Source organism: Electrophorus electricus, chromosome 6 (assembly GCF_041902795.1).
Source record: "Electrophorus electricus isolate QZ-2024a chromosome 6, ASM4190279v1, whole genome shotgun sequence".
In the NCBI taxonomy this organism is placed as follows: Eukaryota; Metazoa; Chordata; class Actinopteri; order Gymnotiformes; family Gymnotidae; genus Electrophorus; species Electrophorus electricus.
The window spans coordinates 30,640,062-30,667,055 of NC_137502.1; the positions used below are offsets into that span (position 1 = coordinate 30,640,062).

Consider the following 26,994-nt stretch of genomic DNA (forward strand, 5'->3'; position numbering starts at 1 on the left):
CCAAGAGAAGAGAGTGGTGTGGTGTGAGTGTGTGTCCACGGCATACATGGGAAAGCGTGGAGTGGGCCCTACAACCAGGAAATCGGTGGTTTACTTTGACTGGTATAAGCTGTAAAAGTGATGCGATGGCCACAAACCAGACTTGGACTTCACCTTTGGCTGTTTTTCAAAGGTGGTTTTCTACATGCAGTGACAAGATGGGACAACCCAGCGGACATGCAGTACCTGATCAAGGTTCATTCATCTGTTACACTGTTTTAAAACTGGTCTGGCTGGGCTACCTGGAACATTTAGGCAGATGGGCCATATCACTGCATTTAATGGCACTACTCATTGCCTTAATGCTTCCAAACTTCTACATTCATCTTCCTATGTCAGTGAAATCAAAACAAGGAAGAGATGGTTACATTAATAAGAGGAACATTAGAAAGGGGAAATTATGCATTTGTCATTTTAAAGGCATCAAGGTAGTGTGTCATAGGTGCACTACATCTGATGTCTGTGCACACGTGTTTTATAAATAATTTACTCTTCAGAATTGTGGTGGGGTCATTTTTATGTCTTTTATTAGGTTAAAAGGTTTAACAGTCTCTTACACTAAAAAAATGTCTCCGTGTAATGGGGAATTCTGTGCTTCTGTTGTCTTTCAACTAGATTAAAAGAGGAAAATCCATGGGCTAAACTGCAATGAGGATGACTGTAATGTCAGGCTTCAAAAGTGCCCCTGAAGTGATGTCAGGCCATTTTTGTGTGAGGGTTATTAGTGTGTGGCTAGTAGAAAGGCCCTTCAAATGGAGCATAAATGTTATTTTAGCCTGGGGCATGTTTCTTTAGAAACAGTTTTACAATTTACAGTGACTAGGAGCAGTCTGTGGTGAGAACGTTTGAGAAACTGCTTCAAACCAAAACAAGAGCCACGGTAATAAATGTTGGTAAGTCAGTCTAATTAGAACGAATGCAGTTGGTTTATGACGTCTTTCGTTTTAATGTAAACGTTCCCCTGCCCGTGTTATTCTTTTAGCTCATGATCTTAAGGGTCCGTGTAGAATCACTATTGCTTCCTTACTGCTAATGCCAGTGTGAAGCAGAAATCATATTTTGCTTCCATGAAATTACATATTTTGAAATGAAACAGTATTTTATGGCAGGTGATGATTTTAGCAATTTGACTGGGATGTGAAAACCTGATGCACTATTATTAATTAATTTTTAATTATATTATTTCCTTGGCTTTGATGACAGAAACAAAATCAGCAATCACACTGGGAGCTGTGCAGAGGTTGTTGTAACTGAAGAGTATTAAAAAGGAACCCAACCTTCTAAACGATGAACCATACACAAAAACACTAAGAAGGTAACAAAGGGTCGTTTTCTTTTCAGGTTGACTTAAAATGATTTCAGCCATTGACTGTAGTTCATCACATCGCGATTTGTCAAGCGAGATGTGGTGGTAGCGTGTAGATCAGAGCTGACGTGATGGATCCATCTGGGTCCTCACCACTAATTACACAGACATAAGCGCTTTTTGGAACTGCTGGGAACTGCTGGACATTCTCAAGGTGACCTCTGACCCCAGTGCACGGTTTCTTACAAAAGAAGACTTCGCCAGAATACTGACACGGAGACATCAGCGGCCTCTTACTGTTGCTCCACTTCCCCCTGTTTCGTTGCTTGCCCTCACATGCTTCCATTGTGGAACGTCCCTTTTAAGGACTTTACCAAAATTCCCATCCGCAAAAGAGTGCGGGTGCCGTGTGTTTGAAGCCGGCGTGTTCGGACGGTGGAGAAATGCCGGACGAGTCAACAGACGGCCATGGGCAGCCAGGGAATGCGATGCACACAGGCAGTGAGATTGAAGTGGTGTAGCCTAGTCAACCAGTAAGAACAACAGAGTGGAGCCAGCGACATAGAGGGGGAGGGTCCCTGGGAGCAGAGGCAGGCTGTGAAAACCCTGTCCGCTCTGGACCTCTAAAGTAGCGAGGGTACAAGGACAACACTTTTGTTTCTCAACCCAGCAGAAACTGGCCGGTGACCCCTAGGGTCAAGTCTGTTTTTGTTTTTGTTTTTTAATCAATCTAAGAAAAAATCTAGATTTTAAAACCACAGTAGGTTTAATCTTTGCACTCGGATCCGACTTGCGACACGATGCCAAGTTTGTTTCAATATAAGCATTACGTTTTGTAAAAAAAATAAGCTTTTACAATTAATTTCGAGTACCAAAGACCCAGGTGGCAATGTCCTCTCGTTAATGTTAATGCACCATGGTTGCTCCCTTTGCCATGTTCGCTGTCTCTTCTGTTCAGTAGGGGTCATCTCCCTGTCTTGCCCCTCAAACTTCCCCTGGCCCAGTCGTACCATCAGAGGCTGGATCCCTTCCCAGATCCTCCATTCATGCTGGTTTCTATGGGCCTGTCATCTGGGAATAGGAGAGTCTATTGTCTTCCCTCTCCACCCTAGCACCACGCAGGATTCCAGAGTGGCATTTGGGAGTATTTGGCTGACATTTACCTAGTTAAGGTAAAAAGGTTTGTGTTACATAAATTTATGTGGTCAAATGCAGTTGGCACTCAGTAAATGGTTCCTATTGAAACCCGCAGGGTTTGTTGGTGAACAAATAAACAAAAGACCTTCTAAGTTCTGAACTGCACAGGTCATATTAGACTCTGTTATGAATCAAAATTATTCAGATTTTTATGGTGATTTACAGTAATGAAATGGTGAAGCTCATGTGAAGCCAAACTCAACTACAGCAAACTAAAACTTTTTTTTCCATTAGCAAACTTGATGCTAAGTTGTCATATATTTAAATTAGAGCTTCAACATTGTTTGGAACTATTTCCAGTATAGTTTTCCATAATTCCATAATTCCTATGACAGGAACAAAACCCAGATAAACTGTCTAGTCATATTACAGTTCTCTTTTATATGCAAAACTAAGATATAATTTAAATAGCAAGTTTACCAAAAAGGGAAAGATGATCTGTGAAAGTACAGTGAGTGAGAACGGTCCACAATATGCCATAGAAACTGTATCTTGTCTATATTAAAAGAATAAAAATATGGTATTTTGGTAGGGACTACATGAGCTGTCTGTGAGGTTACAAGAATGCATGTCTATGTACGGGGTTGGATTTCAATTTAATTAAAAAAACATCCGCATGCTTTTTAGGTGAACGTTTTAATACATTCAAATAAATGTCAAACTTTGGTTTTAAGAGGTAGTGAATACACCTGTAAAGTGTTAAATATGCACTATGTGCATCCCCTCTACAAGTTGAAAGTAGTGCTATAATTTGAAAACACATGACTCATGATTCAGACATGACTTAGGTACAAGTGCAAAAATAGCTATAAATATGAGGTTACGAGATGGCCAGACACTTTTAGTCATCCATTAACACAGAGATAATCGCAGATCAAATAAATAAAATTCGATAAAATGTGGTTTGTCTTAAAAAACCACTAATGGCTAGAAAGATCTCTTTGCTGTTTAGCTCCACCATCAGGTCGATAATTAAAACTTGAATGCAGTGGAAACCTTCTCCAGAGTTCAGTTTGACACGTATGAGGGCCGGCTGTACGCCTGAGTTAGAGAGTCTACGAAACTATAATCATACCTCCATGCCAACTGTTTGGCAGGCATGCCAGATGTAAACCTCTGCTGTTCTCAAACCCAAACATAAAATCCTAGATTGGAACTGGGCCTGCTGTATACAAGCTTTTTCTGAATATGAGTTAAAAGTTCTTTAGTAGAAATGGGGAAAAGTATCAGTTTTCCTCTTTGTAACTAATTCTGAATATTTCAAAAATCTATATACATATAAGCATCGCTAACTTTACCAGCGTCATCAGTAACTCAAGAGGTCAAAGAGCGCCAGTGAGCAGAGTTTAAGGTAATAATCGCAGCTTACACGAACACAAGTGGGGCTTTTATCAAGTTTATGTTCCTGCTTTTTTTCCACCACTAAAAGGTTTTTTTTTTTCCCCCCTCGACTGTTACCAACAGTTGGCCTTTGTTCTTTTGACGGAAGACCAGCCAGCGGCTCCAACCATAAATGCTCATGGATTCCTGCTGAATAGAATAAATCCTTTGCCACTAGTCCACCTAGACCCTCTCAGCCTCACACAAAAGCAGTAAATCACGTCGCCACAAAAGACGAGTGTAAACGCCGCCAAAGTGAGCTACGTGTCCGAGGTACCCCCCCCCCCCCCCCAACCCGAAAAAAAAAACAAAAAACCCGTGTCCTCCCGCCTACCCGCTTAAGTAGGCAGTTTTACAGTAGTCGACCCTTCCCTGCTCAGCAGTGAGGGGGCAGCGGCGTTTCCATAGTGCCGCCGCCTCAGTTCCGATGAATAAAGGATGTCCATACTTTCAAATGCCCTGAACGAGAGACAATGTTTGTGAGCTCCTCACACGCAGCGTGGAATGAACCGCGCAAAAAAGAGGATTCCGCGACGACTGCACTTCGTTCACACAACGAGACGCCGCTGGATGCGAGGACGTCCAGTGTCGCACACCACCTGCGCGTCCGCTAAATGGAGCGAGGGCAGCCTATACTTCGGCGCACGGCGCGTGTTTTCGTCCTTCCGAAGTGCGCGACTCGAACAAGCGGTCATTGTGGTTCTCCGTGATCATCGGATTTTGGGAATGGGAACGCCGCGGGATTAAGCGGTTTCTGGGCAAATGCAGAGACGTGTTACGATGCGGCTTGAACACTTTGGGCTCCGTCTTTTGTTGCAGGGAGTCTAGGGTTCCCGTTTTCCCACGAGAATTCTTAGTTGCGATTTAAAGTACCTGGCGTTTGTCTCGAGTGTCACTTCTTTCCTTAAAGCTGCTATGACGTCCTGGCTGCGTAAATACCATAACATAATCCTTCGCAGCGTGCTGGCCATCACTGTGGTAGCCCTCGGATCATCTCATTCATGTAAGTATGACGAAGGATATTTTTTTATTCGTAACGACTTGGTAAAACCGGTAGTAATGTAAGTGGGTGTTATTTTCCTCTCGAACATGTGATGTTTATAACTTAAATGTCAAAAGTGTTGTGAAGAGCTTGTCTATATTACTAAGCCTGCGGAGGTATCGGTACTGGGCCTAGCGATCATTTGCACGATAAAGATTTTTGTGCATTTTCCAGCACAGTATCAATAAAATAAACTGAATCCATCTGGTCTTGCGCAATGTTCCTGTTCCTGTAACCGGTTTGCTTGACACTAAATCCACACTGAACTTATGCTTCGTTTTACACTCCAGTATAACAGGTGCAGGGGCAACGCTGCCTCCCTTCTTCACTGTTTTAACAATCTCAAGCCCAGCACTGTGCTCTTAACCCCAGCACGCTGGAGACGGAGGCCTGCCTGCGATTTGTCCACGTCAGCCGGAGGAGACCTGAAACCCAAAGGGCAGCTTTCTCCACATTCATGTGTAAATTTGCCCTCTCTGTTTCCCTGTGTCACAGCAGACAAGCACTGCACGTTGCCCCTCGCCGCGACATGTGAAGAATGCCTGCTCCGTGGTCCCGAGTGCGCATGGTGCTTTCAGGAGGTAATGCACGGCACTCAGCCCCCCGACGCGTCCGCGTTCTCATTGTCTGGAACGCGCGGCGCCCGTTCTAGACGGCCAAGCGGGCTGCGGGTCTGGGAGGGTGGGTGGGTGCTTGGTCTGACGTGGGGACGGCTGACCCCGGAGAGTCACACGCTCCATGCCGCTCTTTTCCCCTGGCATGCCATACCCTGGTCTCCATGGCGTTCTCCGGTCTCCATGGCGTCCCCCTAGGCACCCTCTGAACCAGCCCGATTAGGGCCGGAGCGAGGCCGTGAAGAGGCAGCCTGAGGAGTGTGTGAACAGAGCCGGCAGTCAGGTGTTTTCCCAGCCCACGCATGGGGCACAGCTGCCCTCTTTATCTAGAATCCGGAGGCTTCACACTGGGAGAGATATTTTGACCTCTCGAGAAGGCACATGACGAAAGACACACTTCACTCAGTTCAGAAAGCCACACGTAAGTGGGGTTTTAGCATTTATTTTTAGTAACCTTTTTACTCCTACACACATCCACCCGATCAATAGGGCTCAGACATTTCTTGATGGAAACTTATTGGCGGTGTTTTTCCAACATCTGTGTTTGTGTCTTCAAAGAGGGTCATATATTCTCTAAAGTGTGTGTCCATTCCCCATATCAATCAGATGTTTATGAGGCAGGATGGTAATTATCCACATCACAATCTTTGACAACTTTTGACAGCACTAATGCAAAATATATTTAATATACCCTTATTCTTTTTTATGCAGTATTACATGTGAATAGAGTAAGTCATATCTGGTATGGTGAGAAGTTCAATGTCATTAAGTGAGGCGTCTGTCTGGGGTGTGCATACGATCTGTGGTTGGTTCTCTGGACATGTGCAGACTGGGAAGAGACTTATCAGGGTGTCCCTCTCTATGTTACAACGTTATGTGCAAGGAAGTTGTGTTGTGTACTGTGGCAATCGAATGTTTAGTTCTACAATGCATGCACTCCACACCCCTGGTTCCCTTCTGTCATCAACAGAGGTCTCATAATGAAGGCTGTTTGTGTGTGTGTGTGTGTGTGTGTGTGTGTATGTGTATGTGTGTGTGTGTGAGTGGGTGAGAGTGTGTGTCTGTGTGTGTGTGTGTGTGTGTGTGTGTGTGTGTGTGTGTGTGCATGCGCATGTGCAAGCTTGTTTGTGTGTGTGTCTGTGTGTGTGTGTGTGTCTGGTATATGACCTTTGACCCCTGACCTTTTGCCTGACCCCTCAGAGGTTTCTGGATGGAGCGGGTGTGAGTGAGAGGTGCGATTCTGTTGCTCGACTGCTGCGTAAGGGTTGTGGCGAGGAGTTCATTGATAACCCTCGGGTGAAGGTGGAGGTGAATGCCTCTCCGAGCAGCTCACAGGTGGCTCCCAGAGACATCTCCATCCTGCTGCGCCCAGGTGAGGAATAAGGCTCAGACTGCACCGCATTCTTGTACTAAGAGTGACAAATGCCTGATCTAAAGGAATTTTTTTGAACTGTGAAGGTTTCATCACTGTCCAGAAGTGTCATTAGGCTACATACAACTTATAGTTTATTTGTTGTTATTTAGAGTTCTATATTTGTGTTTTATTGATCGTTTCTTGGAAGCAGTGGTCAGTAATGACATCATTTCCTGTCTCAGGCAGTGAGGCGAGTTTTCTTGTGGAAGTCCAGCAGCTGGAACAGTACCCAGTGGACCTGTACTACCTGGTGGATGTCTCAGCCTCAATGCAGGACAACCTGGACCGACTGAAGACCGTGGGGATGACCCTCTCCCAGCGCATGAAGGAACATTCCAGCGACTTCCGCGTGGGCTTCGGATCCTTCGTTGACAAGCCAGTCTCGCCGTACATCAATGTGCACCCTTCTAAGATCATTAACCCTTGCAGGTAAGCGGGAGCCTCTATTCCGGGATTTATTGTCCTGACAGCACCTAATAAATTGCGTGATTGATAGATAAAATGACTTATTTTCCATCAAGCTTTATAGGCTAGATATCTCTATTTATTGTAATTAGGACTTCTGGGTCCTAATTAAGATCTGTGGTCAAAATTATGTATAGCAACAAGAAGTTATTACTTTCCTTCCATAAATTTCAGTAATAATTCAGTAATATTTTTGCAAAAGCAGCAGTTTTTCCAGTGGCTCCCAGAAAGTGCACCATAACCTCATTTGATATTTAAATAACACAGTAAATAACAAAATTGACATTTAAATATGAATGAAAGGCTGGTCTGAGAAAACAGGTGTGTGGGGGCGAGATCTTTTTGTTGTCTCTTCGTTTAGTCATTTTCAAATCCAAGCTCAGGGCTTGGCCATATTTCAGCTGATGATGACCACATGCCTTCTGCAGAAGTTGAATTAATTTTGGCCTACGTTTAGCCAGGCCGAGATTAAGTGTCACGGCTACCGTGCTGTGAGTCTGCCTCTGTTTTCCTCCTGCTTCCAGTGACCTAGCACCAAGCCTCGCCAACTGGTTGTCAAATTCTACCAAAATTGCTTTAATCGTGACATACGTTTTGTTTTTTTTTAACGCACTGAGCACTTTAAACCAATGTCCCTTATTAATGCGTTAATCTCAACAGCCACGGTTCAGTACGGTCCACAGCGTCCATGTTCGTTTCTTTCTGTCTCAGTCCTAACTGTAAGAGCACTAATGAAGGGCCTTGTGAGGGCATCTGTGAGGGCTTATGTACTGGTAAAAGAATACATCATTGTTCAGCCACACGGGATGATGTTTTTGACAAATAAAACAGAACAAAACAGAAACCAGTCCTCTGAGTCACTGGACCTGTAGTGATGAAGGTAATCTTTTGTGAGGGTGACTCTTGTCAGCGTTTTGGGAGCGCTGTCTAATGCTGACCGTGACGGCGGCTAATGGACTTCTTATGTGAATGAATAAGACAACCAGACAACAGATGTAAATGTTTAAAAGAAGCATTAGATTTAGAATGTTGTTTTTGGTGGGAGTTGTTGTTGCATTGTACTTGATGCTTCATATGCTTCCAAAATGACTTTATAAGGATCTAAAATCGTGCGTAGTGTTACAGCGAAATGCTACATCTCTGTTGACTAACCCCATGAACTCCTTCAAGAAGGCCGGGGAACACCAGCACATTCCGTGATGAGCTCATTCATTGTAATGTGGGAATCTGCTCCAAGGAGTCTTATGTAGTCTCTGTTCCCTTTACTGCTTGCTCTCCTCTCTTTGTTTATGTCTTTTTACTCTCTTACCCCCTCCCTCCTTGCTACTTTTTTCTCCCCTCCCTTCACTCCCTCTTTCACGTTCCTTTTCTATACGTTACCTCTCTTTATATTTCATCCCCCCCCCCCCACCTCCATCTCTCCTTCTCTCCAGCGATTACGAGGTTAACTGCCGGCCGGCGCACGGCTTCATCCACGTCCTGCCCGTCACCGAGAACATGGTGGAGTTCAAACGGGTCATCCAGCACCAGAGGATCGCGGGCAACATGGACACGCCGGAGGGAGGCTTTGACGCCATGCTGCAGGCAGCCGTGTGCCAGGTGGACGCCAACCCTCTCTTCTCCTCTCTGCTCAGCCAGCGTGCCAACGCTGTCGCCCTTCCTTCACACTGTTACAAACATGATAATACGCTGTGACAGATCAAGTCCTGTTGTTCTGCAGTGTTTCCTCTGAGAGAAGAATTAATTAGTCTCCCCCAACCCACCCCACGCCCCTGTCAGCTTGGAACTCGGTGCCTCGGGCTTGTGTGCTGGCTCCTATCAACACAAATCCTTTTGTAAACGCTCAAAGCGCTCGTGTGGCATTCCATTCGGAAATAAGATCGAATCAGCGGCAGGCCGGAGAACTTCTGCTTTATTGTGGATTTCTGTAGATCCTGATTGCACTTGTAGGCTGTACATAGAATTGTGCAGGTAGAGTGGAGCGACGGTTAGAAGCTGTTGACATTCATGACCTCACTACTCATACTGGGGTTGGACCAGACAGGTTGGGTCGGTTTTTCTGGCTAAACCCACCGGTTTTCTTCTAAGGATTAATGTAGATTCTTCACTGAAAATCCTTTTTCATAAGGGATTAGGCTTAGTAGGAGTGCAGAAATCCAATCCAGAGAGTGTGCTTGCAGCCGGGCCCCGATTACAGCTGCCTGTGGTCTTTGATTTGGTTATGCTTCTCACCGATAAAGACAGACTGTGATTAATCTCAGGATTAATCCCTGTCCGTGTCTTAATCTCCAGAAACAAGCCCTTCACTTTCTAAATTGCTGCAGCTATTTTTAGATTGCTCAGTCACTACACAAGCCTGTGAACGCTGCATGTAGATGTGAGATCATGACAAACCCAGGATACGGGGGGGTCTGAGTCATTCTGCATCACCAACGTTGCCACAGCTCTGCAGTGACACCACTAAGGAGCCCAGGGATGGCAGTGTTCGTTTGCTGTATATCTAAACCGCACTCACAAGGCGTGGGGTCTGACTCATGCCATGCTAGTGGGGATTTACTACAGGGCTGACTCCTCTGCTGTTTTCCTTCTTCTGAATCTGCTCTTTGTCCTTCACAAAAGCCTGTAGGAATACGACCTTGAATCTGCCGCACTGGGACGAGCCCCCCCCCCCCCATCCACCCACCCACCCCCACCCTTGCTCTGTAGCTCACTGTGCCTTTCCGGAAGGATGAGAAAGTAGAAGCAAGCTGGGATTACTGGAATAGCTCCTGTCGCTGGGACTGGTAGGCAGTGCTCATCCTGCCCCTTCTGTTTCTGTTTGACTGGCTCCGCCTGTAGCGTCACCCCGCGTGTCTGGAAGCGGTCGGATCAGACCGCTGTGTTTCTGAAAAGTTGAGTTTCGTTAGCGAGTGAAAACGTACAGGCCGCGCTGAATCGTGCTATCTTTAAAACACGGACCATAAACCAAACCATTGTCTCCGAGACCTAGCCCGAAATCATTAACAGTTACCCTAATTTTCCACAGTGACAGTTCCCTTAAACCTACACCACCCATACCCCCCCCAATCACTCTGACCATAGTTTAATTTTATTTGTTTGTGCCAACACGGGTCCCTTAACAATATTTATTTACCGCATTGTTTATAGGCTTATGTAACAAACTAATTATCGGCATTAATAATGGTAACATAATTAAAGCCTGTATTACAGGTCTACAGTACTGCCCACAGGAAGTCTCGGATAAACACATGGACATAGTTGGGAAGACAAAATAAATGATTGTTTATACTAAATTGCAGAAGGTTACATAGGCAAAGAAGAAAAAGACGCTTGAGTTTTGAAAATGCCAATGATTTTAACTGCTTCATTAGCATCGCTTATGGTTTAATAAATAAATCATGTTAGTTATAAAACTGTTAAATCTGAATAGAAAAATGTAACCAAAGGACAGTTATCTTGTAGATCTGACTGCGATATATTTGAGAACAAACAAGTTTTTAAAAGAGAAACAATTTTTGCAGGACATCGGCTGGCGTCCGGAGGCGAAGCATCTCCTGCTGGTGATGACCGACCAGCCGTCTCACCTGGCCCTGGACAGTAAACTGGCCGGAATAGTGGTCCCCCACGACGGACGCTGCCACCTAGTGGGCAATACCTATTCCCAGTCTGCCAACATGGTAAGCCCAGTAAAAGTCCAGTCTCTATATCACAGTGACACTTTCACTTCACTCGTATGTGCTCGGTCTCTTGCAGGAGCACCCGACCATCGGGCAGCTGGCAGAGAAGCTTCTAGAAAACAGCATTTACTCCATCTTTGCCGTGGATCAGATGCAATATAAGTGGTATGAGGTAATTTCTCACCAAAGAAAGATTATTGCTGTTTTGGGTTGGTAGTCCTACGGGACTGGGGCCCAAGGTGGATATTCAGGGAGTTTTTCCCTCTCGTGTGTCTGCGCAGGACTTGGTGGACTTTCTTCCAGGTACTTACCTGGGGAAGTTACTTCCCAAAGCCTTGAACCTCACAGACCTAGTGGTGGACGCCTACAAGGTAGCGGTCTTTCCCCACGTCTGTTTCTGTCTGACTCCGTATGTTCTCATGGCGCAGCGCTGATCATTAATTTGTGCGGTTGACCGGTCTGTGCCATGAAAAGTGGCATGTAAAGTGCTCGGTGTTTTCCCGCCTCTGACTCACCCACTGAGCACGAGCAGAAAAACACAGAGGGGTTATGGGGGGGGGTACTGGGGGTCGCTGCAGCAGAGGTGGCGAAGGGTGAATTCGTGCTGCCGTAATCTCGGTGGAGGCACAACCATTTATTGTCCTCCTCCCGGAATCCACGAAGGCCTACAGAGGCGGGCGAACAGAGAGCTGCATTATTAGAGGGCTCGGATCACCGCGCACACTGCTGCACACCACCACCCCCCGTGCCTCCAGCAGCAAAGGAACGGCTATTTTTAGAACTACTTTACCGTTTTATTTCCCCCGAGTCAACCTGCCTTTATCAAAACGGATTATAGGCTAGAACAATGGGATCTCTCTGAGAGTGGTTAACTTAACTATCTCTCTCTCTCTCTCTCTCTCTCTCTCTCTCTCTCTCTCTCCAGAAGCTTCTGTCAGATGTGGGGGTGGAGGTAGGAGTTGAGGACAGTGAGGCACACAGATTCTGGGTCAACATAACAGCACTCTGCCCCAACGGATCTACCGTGACGGGAAACAGCAAATGCTCCAACGTCCAACCCAGCCAAAAGGTACAGAAGCCCCCCGATCTGTAACACAGATGTACCATTTGGGTTTTTATGAGGGGCTGACAAGAGTGAACATGTTTTGTTCTCTAGTTTCATTGTTCCTCTCCCTGGAGCACTCAACACAAGCCTCTGTCACAACCCAGACGCAGACTTTGATGTAGTGTGTATGCCTTTATTACTGTGTATGTATGTGTGTACACTTTATGAATGTGTGTGTGTGTGTGTGTGTGTGTGTGTGTGTGTGTGTGTGTGTGTGTGTGTGGGCAAGCTTCCAAGAAAAAACAGCAAGTACTTGCGGAGGCGATTAGATTGTGCTGAGGAGATTGTGAAAATCCAGTTTACACAAAATAGCTTGATATGCTGAAATCGTATGACTTTTATGTAATTCATGGTTTCACTCGAACAAATGTGGCATTTAATCTGAGACACAATGCTTCTGCTGGCTTCAGAGCTACAGTATGCAGTTCCAAAAATTAAATGGTAAATTACCCATCTGTGTTTTGTCACACTCCTCAAGTAACAGTCATTATGCCAATGAACAGTATTGCAAAAGATCATCTGATGCTGGACTTTTGCAGTGTAGTTTTTCAGGGAAAAACCCCTTCACACATGATCCTCATGCTAGTCAGTGACTCAGGCTCCTGTAGGAGTGAACGGTGTTTGGGTGGCCATTGGCCGATGCCCTCACAGAACTCATCTGAGCATCATTGACAGATGAGTCGAGTGAGGCTTGTGAGCAGCATGGAAAACCCTGATCCTGGCTGTGCAAAGGTTCTCCGAGACTGTATCGGGAATATCGCCTTATGTATCCACTGGCCAGTGCCACTGTTCCCCTCAGAGAGGGTCTGCTGTACGCTAACGTGCTCTGTGCTTCCCCAAGGTCCTCTTCAACGTCACCGTGGGGATGCGCGCGTGCCCTTCCGGAAGGCCGGTGGGCGGGGCCACGGCGGAGGTGACGGCACTCGTCAGGCCCGTGGGCTTTAACGAGACGGTTAGAGTGCGCCTCCGGCAGGCGTGCGCATGCTCCTGCAGCAGGGCGGGGTCCTGCCACAATGAGCCGGAGCCTCCCAGCTGCGCGCCAGAGACGGACAGCTGCCGGGAGGAGGCGGGCGGAGCTTTGTGCAGCGGCCGTGGGACATGTGTATGCGGGGTGTGCGTGTGCGACCGCAGCAATCTCGGGACCATCTATGGGAAGCACTGTGAGCGGGACGACTTCTCCTGCCCCTACGACAGGGGTCTCGTATGCGGAGGTGCGTCAGTATGGACAAAATGCCCTTAACCTAAACCTAGCGCCTAGACCTACTTCCTGTAAGCAATGTTTTCTTTTGTCATGTGAAATTGCGACTGATCTCTGATCACCTTACTAATCTCTTTCATTGTGTGTGTGCGTGTGTGTGTCACATTAGGACATGGTCAGTGTGTGTCTGGACGTTGCTTGTGTCGTCCAGGCTGGACGGGAGAGGGCTGTAGCTGCCCCAGCTCCACAGACAGCTGCGCGTCTCCCGACGGCCTGGTGTGCAGCGGGATGGGAGAGTGTGTGTGCGGCCAGTGCGTGTGCGGTGACCACCGGCGCTCTGGAAGGTTCTGCGAGAAATGCCCCACCTGCTCCAACACTTGTCAGTCCCAATGGTAAACAGAGCTGCGTCTCTACAGCGGCACCGTGCTGTAATTTCTCCCTCATTCCTCTACATTCACTCTGTTTCTCCGTCACACTCTCTCGCTTCCCTGCTGTGTCGTGGCCTTCTCAGGAGTTGTGTGGACTGCCACCTGTCCGGTGGCTTCGACCGGGCCGGCGCCCGGCGGTGCAACGCCAGCTGCACGGCCCTGGTGGCCTTCGTCGATGACATCACTGGTACGTCAGTGACATGATGTAAAGTCTGATCACACTACAGAAACGAAACTATAACTCAAGAAGAAAGCAGACAGGGCATTAGTGACGCTCACCATGACTGTGTCGACTGTGTCAGGTGAAAGACTGTCTGTAACTGTTTCATTACATTGTTTTGTTAATTAAATTTTAATCCGTTTTCCTAGTAGTGTATTTTTATATACAGCGTATTTGTATCTACAGTATTGTTTTAGAGACTTTATGGACTGACTTGAGAAGGGGAGGGTTTTAGGTTTTTAGAGGGTTTTTAAATGGTTCTAACAGGAACGTTTCATCTTGTTTGGACCAAAATGCATTAAGAATGATGTAACCCAGGTCTGTTACTCACTTATATGAAGGACTGATAGTTCTGAGCCTTTTTTTCTTGTTGAATCCCTGGTTGCAGAGCTGATCAGGGGGAAGTACTGTCTGTACCAGAGCCAAGAGCACTGCTTCGTCAGGTTCCACGTGCAGCTAGGATCCCAGGGGCCCCACCTGCGGATCAGCAGGCATGTCGGTGAGGCCCCCAGCTCCCCGCCTCTGCTTCGTTCACTCTTCGCGCGACACAGATGTTTGTTGATATGTTCGTAAGACACAGCCGGCCGGTCGTCATGGCTAAATAAAGCCGGACGGGCCTAGCTTGTGACTTATATTGGTTGGTGGTACATTATCTCACACAGTACGTGCCTACTTGCCAAACAAGCCCTTACTTTTAGAGAGAGTTTTGATTTGAAATGTGTGAATGCTAAACTAGGTGAATCAGTCATCACTTAGCTAGCTAATGTGATCACTTGTAGCCAGTGTGATGTTACAGTGTTTAACTCAACGTGTCTGTTTACAGTGAAGTGAGATGATGGTGGAATGTTGCGTTTTTCGTGATGTTTTCGGTAACTGTCTGACATAAGACATGAATCAGTTACAGGACCCAGTAGTTCGGTATACTGATTCCGTCATCAGTTCTCACAAATAACCGGCCTCTGAATGCCTCGATTTAACCTATAGACTATTGCATGACATCACACTGTTGTGATGGTGTCTGTTTTTAGTTGGTGTGTGTGGGGTGGTGGGTTAAATATTAGTCTGCTCTTTAGTAGTGTAGTAGTCTTGCTAGTTCCTTCTTGCTTCCTGCTTGTTGTCAATTATGATCTTTTACTTCCTTTTGCAAGATTAGTTCACAAGAATGTCACAGCAGCCGCACCCTACACCCCCGACTTGAGTTTTGGAAACAGTGCAGGCCATTGTGTGTGTGTGAGTGTGTGTGTGAGTGTGTGTGTGAGTGTGTGTGTGAGTGTGTGTGTGAGTGTGTGTGTGAGTGTGTGTGAGTGTGAGTGTGTGAGTGTGAGTGTGAGAGTGTGTGAGAGTGTGTGTGAGTGTGAGTGTGTGTGAGTGAGTGTGTGTGTGTGTGTGCTCCCTTGTCCTTGCTCCCCTCGATGAGGTCGACCTTCCTGAGCCTTCCTCTCTGCGGTCCTCCTGCCAGATCGCCATGACAACGCTACGAAATGTCAATACAGTACTTTAGCCTCTTTGTACTTGGAGTAGTGGCCTGGTGCCAGCACATTTGCCTTTCGCAATCGGTGACAGTACAGAGGTCAGTGCCTGTAGATCTGTGAACAGGGTGAATCTGACCGTGCTCCAGCGTGGCATCCCTGTCCGACTAGCTTTTGTGTTAGCGCTAGACCTGACACGGCTCTGCTCTCCAACCGTTGTTGATGTCTTCACTGACGCTAATGTAAGCACAGGCTTGATTAATGCTCTGTTTGGGGATAGCGTTTTGAGCTCTTCCGTGTCCTGCGCTGGCTCTCAAATGCATTTTTTCTTTTGTCTTCACTATATTAAAACAGATCAGCTTTGATCTAATTCACGTGTTGTGTTCTTTCCCCGACGTTAAAATGGGCAAAGGAAAGAGGAGAGAAAGCAATTTAAAGGGCCAGTTGTAACGGAAATGTTTCTGTGGCTACTAACAGCAACAATCCCTCAGGAAAATACAGCGGGCTACTAGTTATAGTTTTTGTGCATATATGAACTAATCAAACCATTGCCCCCATTCCCCCCCCACAGAGTGCGTGTCGGGCCGGCGCTACTTCCAGACCTTCCTCAGTGTCTTCCTCCTCACCGTGGTGCTAGGCCTGGGGATCCTGGCAGTAGCCCGCCTGATCCTTCGAGGCGGTGGAAGGCCATGGAACGTGAAAGTCAGCCAAGGATTCAATGACAACAGCAAGGTAACATCAGCTGGGTGTGTGTGTGTGTGGCACTTACGGGAGTGGATAAGGATGATGTCATATCATATATAAATTTCTTTCAGTAACGAATTCTTTCAGTGACAAAGCGGGTTTCTGAAAACATCGCTGCCTGCTTATTGGAATTTTCAAGAGCTTTAAAATTTCACAAATGTGGGAATGGAAATAGTCTCAATGTTTTAGATGATAGTTTACTTTTAATTACAACGCATTAGCATAGAATAAGACTACAAGAATTATTTTATGTAGTTTTACAGATAATGCTGATATGGAAAGACCTGTAATGGCTATATATGGAAAGACCTGTGGCTATATTTGACACCGCTCACAGCTTCACTCCCGGTGGGATATCAAATTTTGTCACCACACAGGTCTGCACACCCTCCACCAGTGAGAAGACAATAACGTACAGACGTGACCACTTACCCGAGAACCCTATGGAAATGCACGTCCACGGTCCCAAGACGGCCCTGAACGAGATGTGGCCCTGAAACTGAGGGGGTGTCACAGAGGAGAAAAGATGGTCAAGAGAAGGAGAGCAATAAGTGAATGAACGCACACTCGTTTTCACAAGCACACTTCGTGCCCCGCAGTCTTTTCTGAGTTATTTTCTTCTTTTCTGGGGCTGGTTGATTTTCTTCCGTTATTTTGAGCTCACTGTTTTGGTACTTGGTAACGCGGCGGTTGATGTGGCTGGGAACGTGGATCGCGGGAGAGGCGACGGGGCACTCTCGGGAGTGGAGTAGCCTTGCATCTCCCTCCCTGTTCAAACCTTGTAATATGGCTTGTGTGTGTGTTGAATCCACCGTTGGCAGCGTTTGAAACTTTTAGCTGGCTGTTAGTCGGTTAACATTGCTGTTAGTCATTAGCTGACTTTCCTGATTGAAAGCTTATTAAGTAATCATAGTTCATGCTGTGTGTTGCACAGTAGGGTGGCATTTTTCGCTTGTTAGCATGGGACCAAAAACTGGTCAGCTCGGTGACTGTCACTTTAATCTCTCCAGGTTAGGCCAGTTAACCACAGAAGGGACTGTTCTCGTTGGCCTCTGTGTGGTAGGTGAAGGTACTGTAGTTTTTTGTATTTTTAATTTATGTATGAATTTAAGTGTTTTTATATGTTCTATTTAAGTTTGTCTCTATTTGATTAAATGGAACACTACATTTTTTGTAAGAGCCCGCACCAGTCAGCCACAGCCGATAGAGACCTCAAATCTGATTCTTTTCCTTTTAAGCCTGAGGTTTGACTGGCACCTAGTGGGCAGGATGGACATGACCCAAAAGTTCTTTCCTGTTTTTATCATAACTGAGTCGTCATTGGATAGCTTCAAGTGTAATGTTGAATCAGATTAACTGAAGGTACTAAGTACAGTGGGTATATATTTACAGTAACGGAGTGCTGCACTTTGTGTATCTCAGATCTTTTCACTTTGAGATGTACTGTCAGAACTGGAATTCTACTAGGGTTGCGCCTGTGTTAATTGCCCGGGCTACTGTATTTCTTAGCGTGTTTAGAGAAGCGCGTTCGTACTGCACTCATGTCAAACTACTGACGTCCAGCTACACTCCATCGCCACGTAAAGGAAAGCACCTCCAAGGCCCGCACCAGGGGGTCATTCCTTTCCTTTTCCTAAACTTAAAAAAAATTCCAATGTTTACATCTGATTGTTCCGACCACTAAAATGGCTATTTATTGCTGTTATACTTTGTCTCGTTTTCTTGTTTCATTTTGAATTATTTTTGTCATTATAGAAAATGCTTTGCTACTAGAGGGTTGTTACTAAGAAAATCAATGGAAATATTTCGTATGTGATGCTGATAAATTGGTCTAAGCACTAACTCAGCACTACTGATGTACTGCTCTCCGTGATTTTTATTCATGTCGACTGATCATAGTGCGATCAGTGGTAATCTCTAAATCATCCAAATTACTGAACAATCGGGCATTATCAATAACAGCACTTTTGTTTTTCAATGGATTTCACACATTGTTTCAATAAAAATTCCAACCATGTTTGTTTTTATCTTCTTGTGTCAAGTACAGACGTCTTTGCTGAAGGCATCATTTCATGGAAACGATTTCCTTCTCAATATTTTTATTCTTCTCAGAATGTGCTAGAATGACTGTGCAATAAAACATCCAGCATGTCGGTGAAAGTTGTTGCAATGAGCAATTTATTTTATCAATTAATTGAAGGTTTTGCCCAAAGCGACTTTAAAAATGGTCACGGTAACCTCGGAGGGACTAGCTTCGATCATTAAGAACATAATCGATGTTAACCTGCTGTGCACTTTTTTCACACTGCTTTCGTCTACTAAGAGGTCAGGTCTTTAGATGGCCACCAAGGGGCGCTGCATCCACACGGATGCGATGCGAACACTTCTGAAGTTTTTCTTTTGAATTCTTCGGGTCATTCTATTAGGCATCTTTTCTGTTTGTTTGTTTGGGGGTTTTTTTTGGGGGGGGGGGGGGTATGGTAGTAAATCAGTAGCTTTTGTGTACACTGAAACAGAATTTTAATTTTATTTTTTCGTAAAATTAAGGATCAGTTAATTAAATTGAGACATTGATACATTTCAGCAATCTGCCCATAGTGTGTATTAATAGTCTTAAGGTTTTTTTTTTATTACGTTTTTTAATTAATTAACATTAAGTGGCCTAACTATTGGCGTTATTCTGACATGACTCACTTTTAGCCGACTCTAAACCCCGCGACCGCGACACAGTTTATTATCCTCCTCTTGGATTTTACTGTAGGCCTAAATCAGGTCTTTTGCGAGCGTCTATGTTTGTGTATCGTAGGAGATTTAGCCTACTTTAATTTTTTTTACAGCAGGCCACGCAATATAATATCACATGAAAAGAAGGGGTTTATCATTACAAAGCCAAATCACTAACCTGCCTGTTCGTCTAAATTTCGCAGACCACAACACGCAGTTTGTCTTTCAGTAACTTTAAAATGTCTGGGCTAGCCTATAAGAGAGCACTTTGGCTGGTTTAGGCTGGTGATCAAAACTACTTTGATATTAGGCCACGGACAAAAACTAGGACTAAACCTAGTTGCCTTTTTATATCACGTATGGCCTACACGACTATTTCAGATCTGATTTTAAAAATCTGTGAATTTAAATTACGTTGGAAGTCTTAAGGCGCTTCTTATTCTTAGGCGACATCGAATCACAGGATTTTTAAAAAGTAAATTTTCTCAAAAACCACAGAGTAATATCGTTGCATAGAAAGAACAGCAGCGCTCATTTTTTGAGTGGCTGAAGCTTTGTGTGGAAAGTTTGAAAAATGACGATGACATCACGTATGCCTTGCAGGTTCTGTGTCCAGGCCGTTTCCACTGTATGTTTGTCATGAAAATATTTTTAATAAACAAATATTTACCCACTTGCAACCTTTGTGGTCCCTAGACTATTCTAATACATAAATGGCGTGTCATTTCGTTGAAGAAACCACACACCACGTAATGATTAGGGTAGTCTATATGAAAAAATAAATCAGAAACCAATAATTTATTTTGTAGTGAAACCCAATTTGACTTTATTATGAGGAATTCACCTTAAAATCAATCGTCAGTAAATGCAAACACACATGCGCAATTAAATTAAAAAAAAGGATTAAATAAAAAAGTGGGGAAAAGGTCAACAACCCGATCGAAATAATTCTATCCTAAAATCATAAATATAGATTCAAAGTGCGACTCTTATAGACTTCAAATTACAGGTCAAACTCATGGATAAATAAAACCGAGACAGTCCTATGTACAATTTTCAGTTTGCTATCGAGGAGAAAGTGAACATTTCAATGCACTCTCATAGATACCAAAGTATTTTGAGCCACAAAGAAATTAAAACTACAGTACAAAACCACACTGTGAACGACTGAATTCTTTAAGTAGGCCTACATTTACAAGTTTCCCCAAAGACCCTTCTATTAGCTTATGACAGCTCAGCATCCTTTGTTCATGGAAATATGCTTTTTTTTTGTTTTAAGACAACGTACACACAATTAGAAAACCATCCATTCCACACCAAACGGGTTCAGTGTTGTTTGGCTTTCTTCTGGTGTACTAATGTACTACAAGTAAACCGCTGTTTGAGTTCAAATGTGAAGAGTAAAGTGCCTCAATAGAGTTAACTCAAATAAGACATTTCATGGCAAACCCAAATTTACACCGTAAACATAAAACATTATTTTAACTAAGTCTCTTTAAACAACGTAGGTCTCTAGGCTATATAATTTAGTGGAATTTGTCACTGGTCCGTCTCTGTAATCCACGTTGTATTTGAATACATCTGCAACGTTTAGCTAACATTGCCACATTTATAACTGCAGCATGAACAGGTATTTCGTTTTGTTGTTGTTGCGGCTTGATATTTGATCAAAGTATCTTTCGAAAAGAACTGACAGGGACTATGCCTTCCCACCTTTTGAGTAATATTCCAAATCACTCTTTTACTAAGATACGGACATGTATAGACGACTCATTTACTGGTAGTTTTGCGATTTTGCGATGCATGTGCAATATTGTCATTAGGCTATGTTTAAGTTGTTCAGTTGATTGAATTGTGGCCGTTCATGTTTGTCGTCTGGACTGGTTCTGTAGGATGCAACATATCTGGAGATTGACATGCAGGGCTGCTCGGAACACTTTGCTCACTGTCGGTATCGCTGCCTTTTTTGCACCCGCTCCCGCTAGACCCCGGTTCTCCAGCCCCGCCGGCGCTGTGCGTTTTCACGTGCTTACTGAGGTGGTCGCTGCGCATGAAGCGCTTGTTGCATACCGGACAAGCAAACCTTTTCTCGCCGGTGTGCGTGCGTAAATGCCGCTGGAGCTCGTCGGATCTGGTAAACCTCTTGCCACAAAACAACCAGTTGCACACGAACGGTCTCTCCCCAGTGTGCCAGCGCAAATGCGCCTTGAGGTGGGACGTTTTTCCGTACACTTTGCCACAGCCCGGGATGTGACAACTGTGTAGTCCTTTCCTCCGCAGGCTCGCGCCCGCTGGCCCCAGCCTCTCTGCTTCCTGGCAGTTCGGGCAGTCACAGGTAGCTCTCCCAGCATATCGCCGGGCGGACGACCGCGGAGAGCCCGCTAACGGAACTGCAGCGGACCCGGTCAAGACAGCTCCATTAGCAGTAGCGATTGAATTGGGGCTAGAATCTGGGTAGGACGTTGGTAAAACCGGTTTGAATCCGTCCATCAAGTGCTGTCCGCTAGTGAGGAGGTGCGACGATGGATTGGCACTGAACGCCGAGTGACTTAGTGCGGAGTAGTCCGAGTTATAGCCGCCTAGGGGGGAATGCAGCGACGTTTGGAGCGCGGCACCATTGGCGCTCTGAACATCGATCCAGCTCGTGCCCACGTCCCACCAGGCCGACGCACCGCCTGCGCTCACGTCTCCCGCTGCAATGCCTGGGTGCGCCGACTTGAACCAAGAATCGTACGGGTGTGCGACACTCATCCTTGGATAAATACCCTGAAGGCTGTCCACCGACGTGTGCACTTTGGAGATAAAAACAGGCTGAGAATTGGGCTCCTGAGAACTGTTAGAAACTGAGGTCTGAAACACAGAGTAATCGTTTCCAAAGGGGCTAGTAGACGTGTTGCTGGTCGTTAAGGAAAAGGCGCTGGATCCAGGCGACCCGTTTGCGTTGAAGGAATCCACCAGCCCGCTTCCTCCCCGGGCTGTGCCGGTCACGCTGAGCGAAGAGAGGCTTGAACCGAGACTGCAGCTGCTAGGCGCGCTTCTTTTCCAAGGGTGAAAGCCTTTCCCGAACGAGTTGCTATCCGAAATCGCCGAAGAGGGGCTTGGACTCCCAATTTTGTTGCAAGTTGCTGCTAGCATGGCTAAAGGAGTGGATCCAAACTTCGGCTCTTCCTGGAGATGTTACAAACAAATACAGACAGTGAAGCCACGGAGAGTAGCCAAGAGTCTCAGAAAACGTGCTCTAGAGATATCTGTAAGGTTGTAGGAAGTTGTGTGAAGAGATATTAAGAGTATTTTAAGTATTATTTTAATAGAAAACCTGAATTTCCTAAACATCCCGGCAAGCGTTATTTTAAAAATACGTAATCGTATGGCGGAGAACGTCGTAGTTCATATGGCTGAATGTCACTCTCATTTCTAATCTCCTTCTGTTTTCATTTTCTTTATTTTGTCAGATTTTGTTTAAACCTCCGGAACTGCAGCTCCTTTCACTCGTGTCTAAAACTACAAGCAAAATTAAACTAGTGTTCAAAAGACGAAAACCATAAGCGGTACTCACCCCTAGCAGTGAAGCTGCCATCCCAGGAGTGTCCACCTTTCAGAGTACTTTTACATTTAAAATGTACTCGCCTGTTTTGAGGCGTTTGCTGCGCACTGATGTTTGCCGCCCATCCTGGCGCAATTTTAGTTCCACTCTAGCTTTGAAGTTCCGCAGGCTCCAGCTTAACCAATAGGATTTGTTGAAGCGTCGGGAAATTACGTTCTGTCGTGAGGTCATCGTCGCTGACGCCTTCAGCGGCGCTCCACAACAACCGCAAATGTTGAGTCTACAAGTGGGAGGGTAGAGTGAGGCGTAATCTGGTTATCTTTTTTGATGGGTATACCCTTGTAGAAAGATCTATTCTAGCCTTTTTTTTTATCGCATGATTTATACCTGAACCCAACAAAGTTTTCTTGTTGATTCTTGTTCAGAGCTCTCGTGTTGGATGCTGCTAGTCAGTTTCGTTGGGATGCGTGTTGTAAACATTGTTCACTCACCCGAAATAATAACAAGTCTATATGCGTGTGTATAAGGACACTGAAGTTTGGCCGGTGTATTCTTATTACATCAGATGTTTCTACTTCCTGTGCTTTCTGCTGGTCATCATACAATATAAACATTTTCGTGAGTAATGTGTGAAATGGGGCTGGACAGTGAGTTCTCCATTTCGGAGCTCGCGGACCAGCGTTGTGAGGGCGTGGCTGAGCAGCCCAAGGGGTGGAAGGAGGTGTGCACGTGGTGGGACAAACGCTTCACAAATAAAAAAGGAACAAACTTCATCCTCGTTGTCCCTTTGCTCTCAGTTCATTCACTGCAAGGTGAACGTTTCCCTAGTGTTTTTATTTTATTTTATTTTACTCGTTTTTGTACGTGTTTGGGCACCAACATATTAACCAGCTATTTATTACTTATTAGTATATGTTGTATGCTACTGAATAAGACAGTAGCCTGTGGTAGGACGATTGTTGTTGTCAATGCTGACAGTGATGCCAAATAAATGTTAATGCAGTTTTGAAAAAGGAAAAAAAAAACATAAACTGCAATTGTAATACAGATTCCTAACTCTATACCTACTTGTTAAAAGGAAATACATGCCGAATTACAGCAAAGTACCAAATTCTAACAATTTGTAAGAGTCCCGAAGGGCTTTCTTTCTTTTTCTTTCTCTCTCTCTCTCTCTCTCTCTCTCTCTCTCTCTCTCTCTCTCTCTCTCGCTCTCTTTTTCACACACACACACACACACACACACACACACACACACACACACACACACACACACACACACACACACACATTTATCCACTAATTCTTATCGGCACTGAAGTGAACCCATTAGCATGCGGTGCACGTTGACAGCATACATTTCATTTGAAATTCAAATTTAATAAAGTGGCGAGTTTTAATCACGCATAGTTTTATTTGTTTGATATGAAGTGTATCTTGGCCAGGCTTGTTTGACTAAGTCGACCATTGTAGGATGGAAAGAAAGGTCATTTTAAAAAGCGCTCAGATTCCTTTTCATCGAGTCGAATGGCTTTTCTGCATTTACGAGTTTATATGTGATTGACGCACTACGTCCTCTTTCTATTTGGCTAAAATATGTCAAAAGTTTCAGTTATGACCAACAGAGTCATAGTATTTTTACTGGATTGCATTCTTTTTATTGGTTGGTGTAAATAAATAAAATAAAATAAAATAAAATAAAATCTTGAGTCACTGGACTGCAGCAAGCCTTTGACCGATTATGATAATTGCTAGATTTATTTTAATTTATTTGAATTGAATTTTATTTTATTTGTATTTTTAAAGATATTTGTATAAAGGAAATTGTATGGCAATAGTCATTTCCACGTGCGCTCCCCATGTTTATTTATTATTGTTATCGGACCGCAGGAATCATGAGGGTAGCTTGCATGCCTTTTCAAACAATTTTAAAAGTTTTGTGATTTCCCTTATTTTCAAAGCTTTTTTCGCTCATTTAGGCTATATGTTAAAATTATATATTTTTTCGAGCATTTAAACAGTGACATCACGTCCAATACTACTGGCTACCGGCGCAAACTTCAAAGGACGCTATGCAGGTTGCTTTCTTCCGGCTGACCTGACTGCAGACCTATCCAAACGCGCTCGAACCAGATGCCCTTCTTTTGAAGCATTCTTTTCCCACACGTATGGTGTATATTGCGCTTGTGAATTCCCGTTTGAAACCTGTTCTATTCGTCGCCATAATAACCGCATTATCACGGACCACCGAACAGGGACAAAACGCACCGTGCATCGCGTGCTTTCGAATGATTTCGAGAAGGAGAAAACAAATGCCTGCTTGGTTCTAATGTCAGGGAAATGGCACGAGGGAGATTTAATTGTTTATTTTTAGTTTTGTTTTTGAATAAAAAAAACAATCCATCAGTTTTCTCTTCTTCTTCTTCTTCTTCTTCTTCTTCTTCTTCATTATTTTTTCGTTCTTTTTTTTTTGTGTGAGGACACTTGTAGAAGCGCACTCTCCACGTAAGCCGCTGTAATTACCCGAGGTGCAATTAGCCGCACATCATAAAGAAATTAGCGAGAGCAATGTTGCGTGAAATAGCAGGCTAGGATAAAATATCAAACGTAGCTCACAAACAGCATGCGTCCTACGGTCACGTCCAGCAGGGTTACACAGTTTATTAACTACACGCAGTGTTCCAGACCGCGATGGTCCGAATTATATGTTTTGTCTTTTTGGTTTTTAAACATTCTCGGTTAAAACATTCCATAAGTTCGACAATTTTTTTATAAGGACTTAGTCACAGCTTTACTCGTGCAATATAAATTTCAGAGTTGCATTCAGAAAAAAAAAAACATCTTCTATACATCAATACATTCTTACTTACGAGGGGATTCGTTTAAATCCCTATGCAAATCTCTGTGCACCGAGGCCTGTGCTTGACTGTCTGAAATTGCACTCATGTAGATTAAATTAGATTTAAAAAGGGACATTCTTTATGTCTAGAGAGAAGACCCCACTTTGACTTGTATACCACTTATCCTGTTGGATAACCTACACTTCAAAACCATGTCCCATTTACTGACACTGGAGCTAAAAGTAGAAAAGAATGGTGCCCCATGAACATGCATCTGAATGTGAAGTTTGATATTATTTATAAGAAGTGGTTACAGTGTTGCACATCTGTACCAAACACATTTCTCTGTTTTGATAGTTTTTTTTTTACAGTATAATTACAGTATAACAGTTTTATAATTTATGAAAGATAAAAGTATCGTTTTTGCTGTGACAAGCGGATGAGATGTTATATGTTGTGCTTTATCGGCAGTAATGTTCAATAACTGTATGCGTTCCCTTAAACACCGACAATGTGACCAGCATAAATGGAAGTGATAGTTTCATTTCGAAACTAATTTAAATTTTTTAAACACTGATTAAACAAAATTAAGTAAAATTGTTCTGAAAAGCAGTTAAATAGCAACTGCTCTGAGGTAATTATTTTCCAATTCTGCATCTCATTCCTCAACTGTATGAGGAATCATAGTTAAATTGCAATAGAAATGTTAAGACTTTCTGGTTTATTTAAATCTCGGTTTTATGTCAAAGCACCGATAACCTTTTAATTATCATGCAACCTTTTTGTATTGTACATCGGCATATGGCATATGGCAAACCTTTTTATTTATAGACTTTCATTGTATATTATGTGTAAATGCAGGCCTATATAGTCACATAAAATGCCTATATATATATATATATTCTCTTTAATTTTATGTTGAGCATTTCAGAGCTGTTCTGTTGGTCATTTCACCCCGTTTCGAAAACACTGCAGAGATTTAAACTTCAGCTCATGGTTTATTGACAGCAAGTCTGTCTGTATGTCAGCTTTTGGTGCAGTGTGTGTGTTCACAAACAGAAACAGGTTGGGCAGCTGTATCGGCGTGTGTAAGCAAGTGGCAAGTGTAAGGTAGCTATGTGTACGCGCGTGAGCGCGGGTTTGTATGTGTGTGTGTGTGTGTTGTGTGTGTGTGTGTGGATAAGACAGAGCGACAGCTTCCTGTAATTATCCTCTTGAGGAGCCTTGTTTCTCATCCCCGGGACATAATGGCGGAAGTTATTCGCTGTCTATCATTGTCGGAGAGACTGAGCGGTGAGTAAGGAAGTAGGGAATGAGATGAAAGATACCAAAAAGAAAAAGAAAAGAACAGTGCTGGAAGTGGGGAATGAAAAACAGCAAGGATAGGCTACTTCACACGCAGGTGCAGTTAGAATAGCCCATGTGCGAGCCTGCTGCTAGCTTCGTCAAGAAGATTGGTATGACACATTTTGATCAATAAAAATACTGTGTACTTCGGTCTTTAGTGACACCTTTAGTTTTTATTCTGAGAATTATGGAGCATTGACCTCTTAATTTTGTTCCGTGTTCCCTATTCCCATATAAAATTGAG

General features: G+C 44.3%; 2 protein-coding genes across 5 annotated transcripts; one reads left to right on the top strand and one right to left on the bottom strand.

Moving 5' to 3' along the window:
• Window positions 1-4,264: 4,264 nt before the first annotated feature.
• On the top strand, window positions 4,265-18,315 carry itgb8 (integrin, beta 8). Of its 3 annotated transcripts, none has more exons than XM_035525356.2 (15): window positions 4,265-4,925; window positions 5,463-5,545; window positions 6,779-6,950; window positions 7,175-7,421; window positions 8,891-9,056; window positions 10,979-11,134; window positions 11,211-11,306; window positions 11,416-11,505; window positions 12,060-12,203; window positions 13,081-13,450; window positions 13,607-13,829; window positions 13,949-14,052; window positions 14,474-14,584; window positions 16,126-16,286; window positions 16,676-18,315. In XM_035525356.2, the coding sequence occupies exons 1-15, from the start codon at window positions 4,838-4,840 to the stop codon at window positions 16,793-16,795; spliced, it is 2,331 nt and encodes a 776-aa protein (XP_035381249.1). In that variant the 5' UTR covers window positions 4,265-4,837; the 3' UTR covers window positions 16,796-18,315. The 3 variants fall into 3 exon arrangements, with proteins under 3 accessions (XP_035381249.1, XP_035381248.1, XP_081572529.1); XM_035525355.2 differs by having other exon boundaries at window positions 4,266-4,925; window positions 5,460-5,545; XM_081716403.1 differs by lacking the exons at window positions 4,265-4,925; window positions 5,463-5,545 and having other exon boundaries at window positions 6,814-6,950; window positions 7,179-7,421.
• Window positions 18,316-19,819: 1,504 nt separating this feature from the next.
• sp8a (sp8 transcription factor a) lies at window positions 19,820-23,291 on the bottom strand. Of its 2 annotated transcripts, none has more exons than XM_027001398.3 (2): window positions 22,579-23,291; window positions 19,820-22,190 (listed from the first exon to the last, which is right to left on the bottom strand). In XM_027001398.3, the coding sequence occupies exons 1-2, from the start codon at window positions 22,597-22,599 to the stop codon at window positions 20,862-20,864; spliced, it is 1,350 nt and encodes a 449-aa protein (XP_026857199.1). In that variant the 5' UTR covers window positions 22,600-23,291; the 3' UTR covers window positions 19,820-20,861. The 2 variants fall into 2 exon arrangements, with proteins under 2 accessions (XP_026857199.1, XP_081572790.1); XM_081716664.1 differs by having other exon boundaries at window positions 19,820-22,270; window positions 22,579-22,693.
• Window positions 23,292-26,994: the final 3,703 nt, after the last annotated feature.

Coding starts and splice junctions, on each gene's coding strand:
- itgb8 (XM_035525355.2), top strand. CDS start 4,838: ATGACGTCCTGGCTGCGTAAATACCATAACATAATCCTTCGCAGCGTG. Junction 11,506..12,059: donor TAGTGGTGGACGCCTACAAG/GTAGCGGTCTTT, acceptor CTCTCTCTCCAG/AAGCTTCTGTCAGATGTGGG. Junction 13,830..13,948: donor AACACTTGTCAGTCCCAATG/GTAAACAGAGCT, acceptor TGGCCTTCTCAG/GAGTTGTGTGGACTGCCACC.
- sp8a (XM_027001398.3), bottom strand. CDS start 22,599: ATGGCAGCTTCACTGCTAGGG. Junction 22,191..22,578: donor TGGCAGCTTCACTGCTAGGG/GTGAGTACCGCT, acceptor TAACATCTCCAG/GAAGAGCCGAAGTTTGGATC.